This window comes from Mustela erminea, chromosome 20 (genome assembly GCF_009829155.1).
Source record: "Mustela erminea isolate mMusErm1 chromosome 20, mMusErm1.Pri, whole genome shotgun sequence".
Taxonomy (NCBI): domain Eukaryota; kingdom Metazoa; phylum Chordata; class Mammalia; order Carnivora; family Mustelidae; genus Mustela; species Mustela erminea.
Window position 1 is genome coordinate 24,765,521 of NC_045633.1, and position 14,783 is coordinate 24,780,303.

The 14,783-nt window shown below is 59.1% G+C and overlaps 1 protein-coding gene across 3 annotated transcripts in view; it reads right to left on the reverse strand.

Moving 5' to 3' along the window:
• Window positions 1-410: 410 nt before the first annotated feature.
• The window catches only part of LOC116580814, a 53,090-nt gene continuing 38,717 nt past the window's right edge, over window positions 411-14,783 (reverse strand). The window contains exons 1-5 of one of the 3 annotated variants that reach the window (XM_032327546.1): window positions 12,677-12,905; window positions 8,018-8,167; window positions 4,981-6,173; window positions 3,623-4,028; window positions 411-2,773 (exon numbers count right to left, since the gene is read on the reverse strand). In XM_032327546.1, the coding sequence (XP_032183437.1) occupies window positions 738-1,781 (1,044 nt within the window). In that variant the 5' untranslated portion in view covers window positions 1,782-2,773; window positions 3,623-4,028; window positions 4,981-6,173; window positions 8,018-8,167; window positions 12,677-12,905 and the 3' untranslated portion in view covers window positions 411-737. Of the gene's footprint in view, window positions 2,774-3,622; window positions 4,029-4,980; window positions 6,174-8,017; window positions 8,168-12,676; window positions 12,906-14,783 lie in introns of those variants that run through there. The other 2 variants (XM_032327544.1, XM_032327545.1) reach the window with 2 other exon arrangements.

Consider the following 14,783-nt stretch of genomic DNA (forward strand, 5'->3'; position numbering starts at 1 on the left):
CAGATACACTTGGCTAGAAAGCAGAGCTGAGTGGCCCATGAAGGGCCCAGGCCGTGTGCTGCCCCAGCACAGAGCGGATAGTCTCCGCATTGAGAAGACAGATGTTTTCTCTTCTGAATATGTCTAGAGACATCACAAGCCCAGCATTTTGCCTGTGCGAGCCCTGGCTCAGAGAAAGGTTGTGACATCCAGAGAAACGGGTGCAGGGTGGCGCTCTCCGTATCAAACCCTAGTCCGACTTCTATTAAAGAATGGCCCTGTCAGGGCACCTGGGTGGCTCAGTGGGTTAAAGCCTCTGCCTTAGGCTCTGGTCATGATCCCAGGGTCCTGGGATCGAGCCCCGCAGCGGGCTCTCTGCTCAGCAGGGAGACTGCTTCACTTCCTCTCTCTCTCTCTGCCTGTCTCTCTGCCTACTTGTGATCTCTGTCTGTCAAATAAATAAATAAAATCTTTTAGAAAAAGAAAAAGAATGGCCCTGTCATGAAGACATTCTGCTCAGGCCCCATGAGCCCAGCATGGGGTTCCTGCCACTGCGGCTCCCACACCAGCCGGTGTCCCTCAGCAAGGCCTGCCCCCTCCCCACCGTTGGCACATGAGTGGCCTCCTCTTTCAAAGCCAGCCGGGGCTTCCAGTGTGGAATGGCTTTCCCCCGACTCTCCGAGGTCCCCAGTGGGGGCGGGGGTGGGTAGATGCTCCTGGGAGCCCAGGTCAGGGTGTAGCCAATTTTCCAGTCCAGCCTAGCAGGACCCGTCTGGTGGGTCTCCCCACCTTGAGAAGCAAACCCAGGAAACCCCAGCTGTGAGAGAAGCCTGAAGTCCAGGGGCCGTAGTGAGTCTGACGGGCATCTTGGGCTGAGGGCTGGCTCCCCCATCAGCCCAGTTCTGAGATTCGGAGGCTGGTGGATGCCACCCCCTGGGGATGCAGGACAGCCCTGCACCCTCTGGGGGAGTGGGGAAGAGAGCCCGCGGCACCCCACTTCCAGTCCTGCTCCCGTCCCTCAGCCCCAGAGAGCCCACCAGCGCCATTCCTACAGGCCTCCTCAGCTGCACAGGCCGCCCGGCCTGCCGGCTTTGTATTAACCGGAGTAATAAAAACGGGCGATGATGGGGTTTTTGATTCCTTATCAGAATCTCCACGGGCTGCGAAGGCTGAGAACTACCTTCACATGCAGCCAAGCAACTCCAAGGGGAAAAAGCATCCCCAAACCTAACGCCTTCCACCAGTGCACACTTCGCAGTAAAAATAGAAGAGGAAATCCCTAGTCTGCGGCTCCGAGTGGGACAAGCGGTCCAGCGGCAGGACAGCAGCAGGACAGCAGCAGGGAGGGCTCCGTCCCTCCATCGCAGGCTCCCGCCTCTCCCAGGGCAAGTCAATACCATGTCATTGGGAGGCCTTCTGTACTTTGCCACCAGCCCGCCAGGCTTTACCGTGGGGACCAGAAACACGTGCCTTAAATCTGCATTCGGCGCCACGAACGCTCCGGCAGGCGGCCTGTCCAGGCAGCAGACCCCTGGGGTCCACGTCCCCACAACACAGCGTCCCCAGACCACCCTGCAGCTCCGTGTGCGAGCACACCCAGACACAGGGCCCAGAGAGGCCGCGACCCACACCAACGTGTGGCGGGCAGCCTGGACTCCTCCAGAAGCCGGAGGGCTCGTTCCCGGGGCTTCAGGTCCGGGGCCGCTCCGCAAGCCCCGCTCGCTGACCATGGCTGGTGTGCTTCTCACCTTCCATGCCTGAGATAGGCGCCGGCGCGTTACCAAGTGCAGCCAAATGTGCATATACTTCACCAAAAAATAAAATAAAATAAAAAATTCCAGAACAATCGTTCCAGCTGGTGCTTTTTGACGTTTGAGGGCCCTGGGCTCTGTGATGGGCTGAGGCCTGAGGCAGGAACGGTGGCATGAGTGAGGCAGCGAACGTGTGAATGGGCAGATTCTCCCAGGGGCACGCGGTGTGGGGTTTAGGGGCCTCAGGGAGCCCCCTTTCTCTCTTAGGGCCTGGTTCCGGGCTGCTCGCACAGGGGCCACCCCACCTCCTCCCACCTCAGCCCCCAGGGGCCACCCCACAAATCCTCTGCCTCAGGAGACCAGGACCCTGTTCTGAGTCCTGCGTTAGGCCACGCGCCCTCCCGCTCACATTTCTGCTGAATCTGTACAGCTCTTACAAGGACCCACCTGCACTCACGTTGTTGGGCTGTTTGCCGGCCAGCTGAGAACACGGGTCTCAGGTGTCTGGGTTCATCACTCACTCACTCATCATTCATCTACCCGTCTACCCCTCTGAAGTGGGTCTGCACCAGCTGCTCGGGACCCACAGGTGGAAACAGGGACACAATTTCCACCCTTGCAGAACTTAGTCACTCCACTGGTCCACGACGTATGGAAACAAATTATCCCGATTCAAGGTATTTCTATCTCAGCCCTGGTCCCTAAATGCTGCAGTTGGCCAGAGCAGCAAGGGGCAGGCTGACACTCCCCTGGGGGGGTGGGGGTCCGCCAGCAGATGCAGCTGTTGGGCCCTGCATGTGCAGTGATGGGGGTGGGGCACAGACAGGACAGACAGGTGGACATACCTGTTCCAACTGCAGTGACACTCTTGTCCGGCACAAGGACTGTGTGCTTCATTCCCCGGGAACCCACGAGCGATTGGTGAATAAACAAACAATTGGTGAATAAAGGGGCTGTGTGGTGTGTGAACCCTGCCACTTGACTCACTCGGCCCGCCCACAGCCATCCGTCCTGGCTCCCTCTGTCTGGAGACTGGGGTGTGCCTGCAGAGGAAGGCCAGGAATACAGAATTTACAGAAGGCCCACAGGGGCCAGGACCCCATAGGTGGAGCCTGCCCGAGTCTAGCACTCTCCGGGTGGCTGGCCTCCAGATTCCAGGTCTCCCTGCATGGCCTCTGGGAATGAGCCCGGTTCACTCACCCCTGCCCAGCAGCCAGCCTCCTGGCATCCAGCTGCCACCCACTAGCTGGACAGTCCTGGGACACCCCTCGACGGCTTTGACTCTCAGTGTTCAAACCCTGAGGTCCATGTCCACTTAAAGGTGGTGCGTTCCAACCCTTTGATTGGTGGGATCGGTACTCAGGAGGCCAAAACCCCGAAGTACGAAAGACCCAGGCTGGGTGAGCCGGCAGAGTGACAGCCCTTTCAAGCCCTGCTTGAAGTCTGGGATGGGGTGCAGGGGGCAGGGGCAAGCAGAACCTGCCTGTTCTGCAGATGGAGAAAGCGAGAGCTGCCTGGTAGGACACGAGGAAGGCGCTAGAACGTGTTACCCCTGAAAAGCACTGAAAGCTAGAAGTGGCCATGTCCACAAAGCGGATGGGACGTCTTGGGTGAAGATGGGAAAGTTCATTTGAAGTTCGCCGAGACTTTCAGTGCCCAGGGCCTTGAAATCGTTTCCTGGGGCCGTGGGAAAACTGCGTCTGAGCAGAGAACCGAAGGCCACAGTGAGGAGAAGCTTCCCGGGCTGGGAACTCCGGGCCGGCCCGGCCGGGAGCAGACCAGAAGTGGGCTCTTGGATGATGCAAGAGGCCTGGGACTTGGGGCCAGCACGCAGACCCAGCAGGGAGGGAGCAGGGCGTCGGCCCATGTGGCTCCGACACACTCACCTCCACCTCCGTGTCCTGGGCCTGCGTCCTCGCCTCTGACATCTCCCCCGGCTCACTCCTGTCTGGGACACTAGTCCAGAGCTCTTCCCAGGGACCTTCTTGCAGGACAGCATGGAGCTGGCTGGGCAGAGGGGAGGGAGGCCTGCAGGCGTGGGAACACAAAGCGTGGACCCAAGGGAGAGAATGTGCGGTCAGAACTGATAGGAGATGAAGGATAATTTGCCGGGAGCGGGGCAGGGGGCGGGGCACATCAGAGGCCAGGGGGAGGACAGCCCCAGAAGGGGAACTTCACAGCTCTGGAAAGCCCCCGGGCGTGGGGGGTCCTGCAGGCTGCTGGTGGGAGCCCCAGGGAGGCAGGCTGCCCTGGCTGGTGGCTGGTGGCTTCTTGGGAAGAGGTTTTCCTCTCTTCTAGCTGCAAAGGAAGAGCGAGGGAGGTGGGGGTGGGTGGCAGCTGGGAAACGGGGAGGCGTGGTGTGGGGGCCCCTGCTGGCCAGGCTCAGACATCCAGGAGGAAGGCAGGAAGGCTGCAGGCAGGCAACCGCTTGTTGGAGTTGACAGTGGCTGCTCAGCGAGGCGCGCAGCACCCGAGTTGGGACACGCCAGCCATGGCAGCCGCTGCCACCACCTCCCACTCACAGCCAGCTCTCTCCTGACATGTCCCAGGGATTCCTGGCTCTGCATCTGCTCTCCACTGTCTCACTGCTTCAGGTGGGGGCATGGGAGAAGGGGTCCTCATGGTCTCATGTCTGCTCTGTGACCAGTCCAGTGCTGGGCTATGAGGACAGAGTGACATGCCTTCAGCTTGGAGGGACCTGGGACACAAGGGTGGGCCCCCAGCAAACAACCAAACAGCAGAATGAGGTGGGGCATGTGCCAACTCTCCCAACAAGAGTGGAAGGCTCTCAGAGCCTGGGAAGAGGACCTCTGTGAACCTTGACAAGTCCCTTCCCCTATCTGAGCCTCAACTTCCTTGCCTGAGCAATGGGTCAGTAGCCCGTTACGAGATGCATCTCATCAGCAACATTAAACATAGGTGCTTTCAATGGGTTTGTGGATGGATGGGTGGGTGGATGGATGGGTGAGTGAATGGATGGATGGATGGATGGATGGACGGAAGGATAGATGGGTGGGTAGATGGGTTGGTAGATGGATAACATATTAGTGCAGCAGAAGTTCAGAAAATGTAGAGACAAACACAATCGGAGGCTTTCATTTAGTTTGGTAGTATTCCCCGAGTGCTTACATTGTGCCCATCTCTATGCAAGGCACCAGGGGAGGTTCTACATGAAAAGTAGCAGACAGAGGGGAATTTGAGGTTGAGCATGGAATTTTCTGTTGCTAGTAATTATAATACATGGACTCACCTGATACTGGAGACAGCCCTGACAAAGATGGTCCTTGTCCTTCTAATACTCTGGCAAATAGATGGTCAGTGATGCCCTCAGCCCTGGAGAGAGGAAGCAATGGTGCAGACAGGACAGGCTGCTGAAGACGGCTCCACATTGGGGAGGATGAGCAGCAGGTCCATGTCCTTCAGGCTGGCCAAGGAGACCCTCTGAGTGGCCTCCAATGGTCTGGTGCTCTGCCTCAGCACCTGGCCTAGCTGACCTTCATTTTATTTTGTGTCCCCTTGATGCTGGGCTATGTGTCAGCTCACAGTGCCACTCACTGGTTGTCAGGGACTCTCTCCCATTATCACAGGAATGTGGCACTTTAAGGTCAGGTCGGCGCTGAAGCTGGAGGACAGTGTCCGGAAGCAGCTCAGAGCACCAGCCCTCACCTGAGGGTCTCCAGGCCTCACAGAGGACCCTGCCTCAGTCTGTATACCTGGCTCGTCCTCCAGTCCTGGCCTCTGCTCCCTTGTGCTTCAGCCCCAGATGAGGCCATGACCTTCTATCAACTCAGCTGACCAGTGAGTCTTCGTTTCCGAGTTGCAGTCCTATGACCCAGAGAGCTTCTGGTTGTCTGGTCACAGCTGGATGCTGGGTTGTACCGGCCATAAGGCCTCAGGTAGCCTCTGCATAGGGGGCTCTCTGGTGGGCTATCTTTCCCGGAGCAAACATGGCCGTAGGGCAGCTCCAGATGGAACCCAGGGCCTCAGGCACCAGGGCTGTGGGCAGGGACGGTCACTGGTGGACGCACCCACGGCAATGCTGTATGTGTTCAAGGCAGAAAAGGCACCTGCACAGTACCTGTCCACTCGGCAGGCCTCGTAGGGCCCAGGCATTCCGTGAGCCTCACTCTGGGTGCTTCTGGATGAGACTGACGTGTGAAGCAGCGGACGGAGTCAGGCAGATGGCCCTCCCAGAGTGGGTGGTGGGCCTGTTCCAATCCCCTGTGGGCCCGGAGAGAACAGAAGGCTCACCAGGAACCTAGTGGTTCCGTTTCTTCGGGAACCTTTACCAATGCACCTGCCCCCTCCCCAGCTTTCTCCTCTTCTCCTCCGTCAAGGGCAATAAAGATGTCATCTTGGTGACTCTTGGCCTCACTGGGGTCAGCTTGGTGACTCTCAGCCTCACTGGGATTACAAACTACGACCAACCCGCAGCTCCTGGGGCTAAAAAAAACTCAAAAAACAGAAAACCAGAATTGCATCACCCAGAATCAAAAAGAACCGCCAGCTTCCTCTCGCACCTCGAGGGCCCGCTGCGTCTCTGACCCTCTCCCTCCAGCTTCTCGGCCCCGCTGGAATGGCACGTGGCCCTCTCTGCCCAGAATGGAGCTGCCCAAGGCCGGCAGCTGCTCGCCACATGCACCCATTGAAATTTAACCCGACTGAAAATCAGTGAAATTGGAAAGCCGGGTTCCAGGGCTCCCAGTCAGGGTTGTGGAGGCTGCGGCAGCAGGCAGCATGCATGGGGACACTGGAGCATCGCGAGTCACTCTGCTGGCCTGTGCCAGCCTAGCCTATGCCCCCACGCCCCACCCCGACCACTTCGGCCTGGTTAGCACCGCCATGCGCCCCCTTCACTCAGCCAAGCAAACGCGGCCCCAAGGAACCTGTGCCCCAAGTTGCTCCAGCTAGTTTCTCCGGTTGGGTCAGGTGCCCATGAGCCAAGGCACACGGGGGGTGTGGGCGCTGCCCTGGTCCATCCCTGGGCCCAGAGCAAGTCTGCAGGAACGTGGCCTCACAGGCGGCCTTGTGCGAAGACCCGGCTGCCGGGACAATGTTGCTCCCAGAGTTGAGCCTGTTGTGCCGCGTGTGAGCCAGGCCCTAGGCTGGCAGCCAAGCGAGACGGCGAGATTCCCTGGCTCTCCCCCAAGAGGGGCTCTGAACCTCAAGCTTAGCCGAGTCAGGGGGCTTTTCATCTCTGCAGAGAAAGTCTTTGCGATCTGATGTTCCGAATGCCCAGTGTGGCCACTTCTGCGCTGGAAACAGGAGGCCTGGGTCTGGGGGTACTCCGCACTGGCTCCATGTGTGGCCTTGAGCATGGGGCTCCCCTCCTGGACCTCAGTTTCCTCCTCTGAATGCAGGGTGTCACTCTGGTCCCTTTGCCCAGGACGAGAGAGCTCGCGGCTCCCTGGGCACATGGGAGGGGGGCAGTCATTGTCACCAGCCCCACATCAGGAAAAGGGATCAGCGCTAATGGTCCTGGGCTCCGGGGCTGCCCCACGCCCTGCTTCTGGAGAAAGACAATAGGACAGGAGGGCAGGGCAGGGGACATACGCCAGCAGGGTGGAGGCCGCGTCAGAGGAGCTGAGGAGCTGAGGGACCCCACAGGCAGCCCGGCCCTTGGTCAGATGAAGCCGGCCATCCCAGGGCCAGGACCCTTGGCACAGAGGGACATGGGGACAGGAGATGAGGGGATTCTGCTGCCAGGGCCAGGGCGGGACGGCGTTCTTGAAGGAGCAGGAAACAGATGGTCCAACCAGGACAGTGTCTTGGGCCTTCTGGGAGCAGGGAGGGGCCAGGAGCAGGGAGGAGGCCCTACCGGGGCGGACATGAAGCTGGTGGGGCTCCAAGCCAGGTGTCCCCATCACGGGGGTGGCGGAGGGGGTATCAGGGACATCTCTGACCCATACGGCCCCTGGGAGCCATGGTTGCCCTGGATGAGGAGAGTGAGGCCGTAGCAGGTACGGGGGGCCAGAGGCTCAGAGTTGACTGGCCGGGCCTCCTGTGATGTCCCGGCTTGGTGGGGATTGTGGGCATGTGGCCTTCTGTCCATGTGCACCCAGGCCAGGGGGTCTCGGCCTCCAGTCCCAGCAGAGGCAACCAGAGAAGTAGGAGAGGGGCTCTGGCCTGGGGCTCAGCACAGCTGAAGGAGGCTCACAGCCTGTTCTCCTGTCACGAAAGCACCTGCTGTGGGAAATGTCCAGCGGAGCAGGGACAGTCCGTCCCAAGGGGCCAGAGGCTCCCAGCTCCCCATTCGCTAGCTCCGTGATGTCGAGCAAGTCACTCACCTTCTCCAGACCTCAGTTTTCTTGTCTAGGAAGTGGGCGGGTAACAGTGCCCACCCCGCAATCTCATGGGGTCCAGTGAGCAAGGGCGTGTACTGTGCCGGAACACAGAGAAAAATAAACATCATTTCTTTTCCATTCCAGAAGCTGCACCTGGGTAAGACACACATCAGGTCATATATTGTAAAGGCCCTTTGGATACCAGAATGACCGCAGCAGGGTCCCACGCAGCCCCCACACTCAGCCTCTGTGATGTTTGGGGGGGTCCGACAGCAACTCCCACAGGCACAGGGACACTGGGCCAGGGCAAGGAAGGGGCACGGGGTGGGGGGGTGCATAGGACCTCTGGGTGGGCAACCCATCCCGCGGGCACTTCCTGCTCAGCTCTGTCCACATCCCTGCCGGTGAGGTCTCAGGGTAGGGACTCCCAACCCAGACAGACCCCAACCCAGGAGCCATCAGGCGGAGAGCAGGTGGGCGCCTTGACAGGACATCTGCCCGGAGCTGCTCGGGCCCCTCCGCCAGCCTCTCTGAGCCATTCCCTCATCTGTGAAATGGGAACGAGGGCCACCCCTAGAAGGGGATGCCCAGCGGCACGCATCACTGGCCGCAGCCCCAGGGCTTCGCGAGCACCCTCTGAACTTGAGGCTCCCAGTCTTTAGAGTCGGGGAACGTGATCAGCCAAGACCGGGCTCTAGTTCAGAGCAAACTGAAGACCAGGGTGGGACCCTGGGCTCTGGGAGAGGCAGCCTCGTCCCTGTGCCCACACTGTCCGGGTCTGTGGTGACAGCCGAGGGCCGAGGACACGGATGCTGGGCTGGTCACCCATTCGGAGCCCCCCTGCTCTGCAGATGGGGTCACCCTGCTGGCTGGCAGCCTGGTGCTGCCCACCACCCCCTCAGATAAGCATTGTCAGATACTGTGGGTCACAGAGGGGAGGCACCGAGCAAGCGTGAGTCACAGCATCTCAGGACCCGAGGGAGGTGTTGGGTAAGGCTGGGCCCCCACCGGCAGCCCCTAAGGAAGTTTCTGGCTGAGGCATCAAGCACTGGTGCTCGCTCATGGCCCCTCCCTCCTTGGGTGCTTCTCCAGGAGAACACTACCTCTGGCCCCCCATCCGTGCCCACTGGGTGTGCCCCTGGGTGCACAGACACTGGGCCAGTCTTGAGAGCAGGGGGCTGGAGACTGTGTGACATAAGAAGCTATGTCACGTCCTGCATCCTAGGGCGGCTGTGACAACAGAAATACATCAGGAGGATGGACATCAAGTCCCAGGTGGACATCAGGTGCTTCCTAGAGGGTGGGACTGGTCCAGGCCACACCCTGAGCCCCCAAACCCCCTGTAGTTCCTCGGCTGCGGGCGCATCTCCCCCCACCCCTTCCTCCTCCATCGCAGGCGTCTCCCTGCATGCGCATCCAGGTCCAAATCTCCCTTTTATAAAGTCCAATTAGGACACACCCCACTTCAGCATGACCTCGTCTTAACTTCATCTGCAACAACTGCATTTCCAAACAATGCCCCATCCTGAGGCCCCGCGTTTAGGAGGCAACACATGAAGCTGGAGGAGCACGGTGGGAACGGGGACGGGGAGTGGCTCTGTTTCCAATGACACTCAACCCTTAGGAGAACCAAGGCAGTCCGGAGGAGGGTCCAAGTCTGACTTTCCCAGAAGAGAGATCTCGTGGCAAAGCCCGTGGGCTAATGCTCTGCTGTGGGCACAGCCCCAGGGCAGCAAGGCCAAGGAGCAGGAGGAGAGGCAGGTGGCCAGCTGCTGAGTGAGAAGCAGCTTCCCCAGTGAACAGTGGTTGTCAGTCCTGTTGGACCACTGGTCTCCCCGGTGGACGGGCAAAGAGGAATTCACCTGCGGCCCCATTATCTCCGGGGCCCACTGCAACATGGCTCCCTGGGGGTTAGCCTGCACAGCCCTGCCAGTGGGCAGACCCGGGGAGGTGGGTGCTCTGGGTCGGTCCCAGGAAGGGGAGCACAGACAGGAGGGATGGGGCTGCCCCAGGCAGAGCCCATCCCAGCATCTGACCTCACTCACTGTGTTTGAACCTCCAGCTCCCATGCAGACCCTCCAAGCCCCCCTCCCCGCACTCCCTTCGTAGCACTCGCTGAGCTGAACAAAGGCCAGGCTGAGGGCGGCGGGGGGGGGCAGGCTCTCCCAGGCAGCAGGAGGGCTCTCCTCTTTCCCATCCCACTCAGAATGACCCTGGGCTCCCCATGTGGGCTGGGGGGTGCTACGGCTCCTACCTCTGGGAGCTTCCTGTGGGACTTGCAAGTCATCTGAGGACAAGGGATGGAGACACGAGATTGATGGGCTCCGGGACCACCTGTCAGGGCCCCCCAGGCTTGCCATGCTTTGCAGACCTGGAACATCCCTGAACCTTGCCTCAGAACAGCCCAGAGGTGCAGGGACCCCAACAGGTGAGGATGCTAAGGCACGGCAAAGGGACCCCCCAGGGTCCCAGCTCAAGAGGGACACCAGGAGACATCCCGCCCCGACCAGACGGCAGGGACTCATGGCCTCCAGCTCCTCCTCGCAAAGCCCAGCTGCAAACCCAGGGGCTAACAGAGACAACAAGGGGAGAGTTCCAAATGTGCACTGGGTGGGGGCTGTCAGGAGCCCCAGGACTGGAGGGGTGGCTCGGCGGGGGGCACCTACATGCTTTCCACACAGAACGTGAGGACCAAGGCCTGGCATCTCCTGATTCCCGACCAGAAGGAAGGGGCTGCACCATAGGACCCGCAGCCCTGTGCTCCCACCCTGGAAAGCCCCCGACCCCTCAGGCCAGAGCCTCTCCCACCAAGAAACACTAGGTGGCTCCAGGAAGGGGAGCCCCATCTCACAAAATGGTCCAGCAGCTCCCCACCCCGAGCCCCAGCAGGGCCTCAGGAGGACCCCCAGGGGACGCCCCAGAGGCACCAGATAAACCAAGGAAACCTAAAAAACACCACAAAGCCTTTGAAAACCGAGACATCCCTGCGGCCACCACCCAGGGCTTGGGCCAGGAACACGCACGAGCCCCGGACAAGATGCTTCAGCCTAAAACAAAATCTTCACTAAATGTCCAGGGTACCGTGGAAAATCACACCCCAGTGAGGAAGACAAGCAGCTGGCACTAGCACCAAGAAGGACAAGATGCTAGAACTTTCCAGAGAGGATTTTATGTTGCCACTTTAGGAATGCTACAAAAAAGCAATTACCGGGCCTCCAGCGGCCAAAAAAACATAGAAATTTCCAGCAAAGGAGCAGAAATTCTATAAAAGGACCAAATGGAAATTCTAGAGCCGAAAAGTGTCCGAAGAGAAACAAAGACTCAATAGATGGCCCCAGAAGCCAAGAGGACCCAAGGAGGACACAGTCCGTGGGTCTGGGGACAAATTGAGAGAGACAGCCTATGAGAGCAAGAAAGAGAACGGAGGCTGAAGAAGACGGAACACAGGCTCCAGGACAAAGACCTGCCAGGTTTCCGGGGAATGTGTGTGGCTGGAAGAGGGTTCGAACAAGGGATGATGGAAAGCTCCTCAAATGTGGTGAAAGATGGGATCGGAAAAGCACAACACATCTCATCCACGGTCTAGACAGCCCGGCGCTCAGAGGGGAGGTTACGGCACGCGAGTCCTCAGGTCCGTCATCCTAAACCTGGAAGAGGAAGGTTAGTACAGCAAGAACAGAACACAAGGGAGTCGGCGAGCGGACAGGAGAGTAACAGAGAGATCAATGAGAAGAAAGCCGCTTCTCAGAAAATCAGTATCGTCTATAAACCTCTAGCAAGACTCACAGAAAGAGAGAGACAGAGAATGCCACCCCTCCCAGGGAAAGGCCCGGCCAGCTACGCGGTCCTACAGCCTCGAGAGCACAAGAGAAAACCGAGTCACTCTTCACGAGTCCTGCACCCAAGGAGAGCCAATCCCCCCAAAGCTCGGACCACTGGAACCCAACACAAAGAGATAAGTCAAACAGTCCCCTAACCCCGTGAGAAACCGAATCCATAGTTTAAAATCCCCCAAAGCAGAGATCTCCCAGATGTGATGGTTTTATTGCAGAATTCCAACAAACATTTTAAAAAGAGCAACACTGATTTTACATGACTTTTTTTTCCAGAACAGGGAAGAGGAGGGACCTCTCAACGTCCCTGATGAAGCTAGTGTTGTCCTGATGCCAACACCAGACAAAAACATTGCAACCCTCCCCCCCAAAAAAACCTGAAGCACTATAAAGCAATGTCTCTTGTGGACATTGTTGCAAAAATCTTCCACAAAACAAGCAAATCCAGCCTGTCTGTGTGTGAAAGGAACTACACACAGTGACCAGGTGGGGTTCACTCCAAGCTTGCTAGCTCAATACTTAAAAATCAGAGAATGTAACTCACCCTATCTATCCGCAAGCGGAACAGAGAGATGACGTAATCGTGTCAACTGATCCGCAAAAGGCATCAGACAGGAGCCGCCACCATTCGTACTAAAAACCCTCGCAAATTAGGGACGGGGGGCCCTTCCTCAACCCGGTCAGGATACGCAGCGGCTCCCGGGGTTGGAAATCAGCCCAGATAGCCACAGCTGTCACTCCTCAAGAAGAAAACCCCAGAAACAGACCAAAGACCAGCCCTCGATCCCGAAGACCGACGATGCCGCAGGTACCACTGGGAGGCACTTACCCAACTACTGTACCGAGAAGGGGAAGCATCCCAGGCCGGGATCGGGCGTCGGAGCTCAGATGAGGGGCTCAAGTCCAGGCTCTGCCTTGTTCTCGGGTTTCCAGTCCTGAGCCCGGGACATGGGTCATTTTCCCCGTTTTTCTGAACTCAGTTTCTGCTCCCTGTAGAACCAGCAGCAGAGACTGCCCTGGGCGCTCCTTCCGGACAGGGACAGTGCACGGTGCCCTCGGGCGGGGCGGAGGGCAGACAGGCCAGCAGATCCATTCAGGGGAGGCCCTGGCTCGGAAGCCGAGGGATGGGCAGGGTTTCCTGGCAGGCTGGGTGTCGGGCTGCCTGTGGACACACAGAGGTCAGAGTCACCACATCAGAGGGCCCGTTGTGGCTCTCTGTCCCTGACATGGCCTGGCAGCTGACTTTGGAGCAGGCCAGGCCCAGGGACGTGCCTTCCGAGGACTCACGCTGGAGAGCGAGGCACTGGTCCTTATGTAAAATGGCAAAACACGGCAGGTTTGCCCCCACAGGTGGTGAGTGGAAGGGAAATTGTGTTCCCCCTGGAAGTGCGGAACAACTCTCATACTGATGATAATTGAGCCCCCCTGCTCCCCAGCTCCCAGCCCCCTGTCAGTCAGGCCTGGAACGCTGACTTCCTTCCTCATGGCCAGTCCAGGGTCCATCTCCAGCTCAGAGAGCTTTGTGGGGATGGGCCAGTTCAGGGCTGAGAGAATCCCCAAAGGGTCGGAGGGGCAGGACTTCTTGGAGGAGACCAATGGATCTGCAGGATAAAGGGCCAGGAGAGACAGAGGGGGAAGGAGCCCTGCCTGGTGCAGGAGGCCTGGCCAGGGGAGAAAACGTGTTGGGGGTAGGGGGCTACTGCAACCACACGGGGAAGGTGGTTGTTTGGGTAACAGTTGACTCCGGGCTGGGCCACTCTGAGTGGAGCTCTCCTGAGACCAGGTCATCAGGGCCAGGAATCACAGGGGTGGCAGGTCTCAGCTCAGAGCTCAGCACAGAGCAGGGGCCTGGTTCCTGGAGGCAGAGGAATTGCTGCAGCCAGACTATCCAGAGACCCTCCCCCGGCGCCTGAGAGCCAGCGTGTCTACCTTGTCCTTGCAGGAGACCCCAGCCTCCCTCCAGAGCAGGCCCCCCTGCTCACAGCCCACATCCCGGGCAAGATGCAGATGGAGCCCGGGAAGGGTTAGGAGGGTGTTGGAAATGGAAAGACTTCTTGCTGGGGCCTCCCTTCTCTCAAAGTCCTTTAGTTGCAGGACGGGGACTCTGGATCCAGGGCACCCAAAAAAGGATAGCTATGCCTGCCCGCTTCCCCACCCAGGAAGGCTGGGGTCCACTGCCCAGCCAGTATGAGATGTGACAGACAAGAAGTCACCCACCAGGGAGGGGGTCTTGCTGCTGGACCCCAGGCCAGGGAGCTGCTCTGAACGGGCCACAGCATCACTGGTCTGGAGGCCTCTCCAAGCCACTGGTCTGGGGATGTTTGTTACGCAGCTGTGGTGCTGGAGGGACACGTCTGCCTTTTTCCACGGCACAGCCTCCTGCTTGGGACCGAGGCCTGCGCTCACCTCTCTGAAGGCTGGGCTTCTGAACTGCTGAGTCTCGGGCCTCCGTGAACACCTCGAGGTCCAGTCCACCTCAGGGCCCTTGCACTTGTCCTTCTCTGCCTGGAGGCTTGTGCCCTTGCCACCTGCCACCTCCTTCTCCACACTGGCCTTGCTCTCCACACCCAGCACAGCCCATGGCGGCTTTATGCATCTGCCTGCCTGCTAGTCTGATGGCCGCTTTTCCCACTGGCTTTTCAGTCTCTTGAGAGGAGGGACTGAATCTTCTTGGCTGTCCTATGACCTTGGTGGAGCCCCAGCCCTGATACAGGGCACCAGGTGAATGTTACCGGATGTGGGGTATGACGTGGTCTGATTGGCATTCGTGAGAGGACTCTTGGGGAAAGGCCAGCCTGTGGATAGAGCAGAAAGAGCACAGGCACCAGGCTCGGGGGGATGGAGGCAGCTCCGGGGCTGGCGAGCAATGCACGGGCCTGCACGACGCAGGAAGGGTGAATCGGTGACAGTGTGTCTTTGTCAAAACCCACAGAACG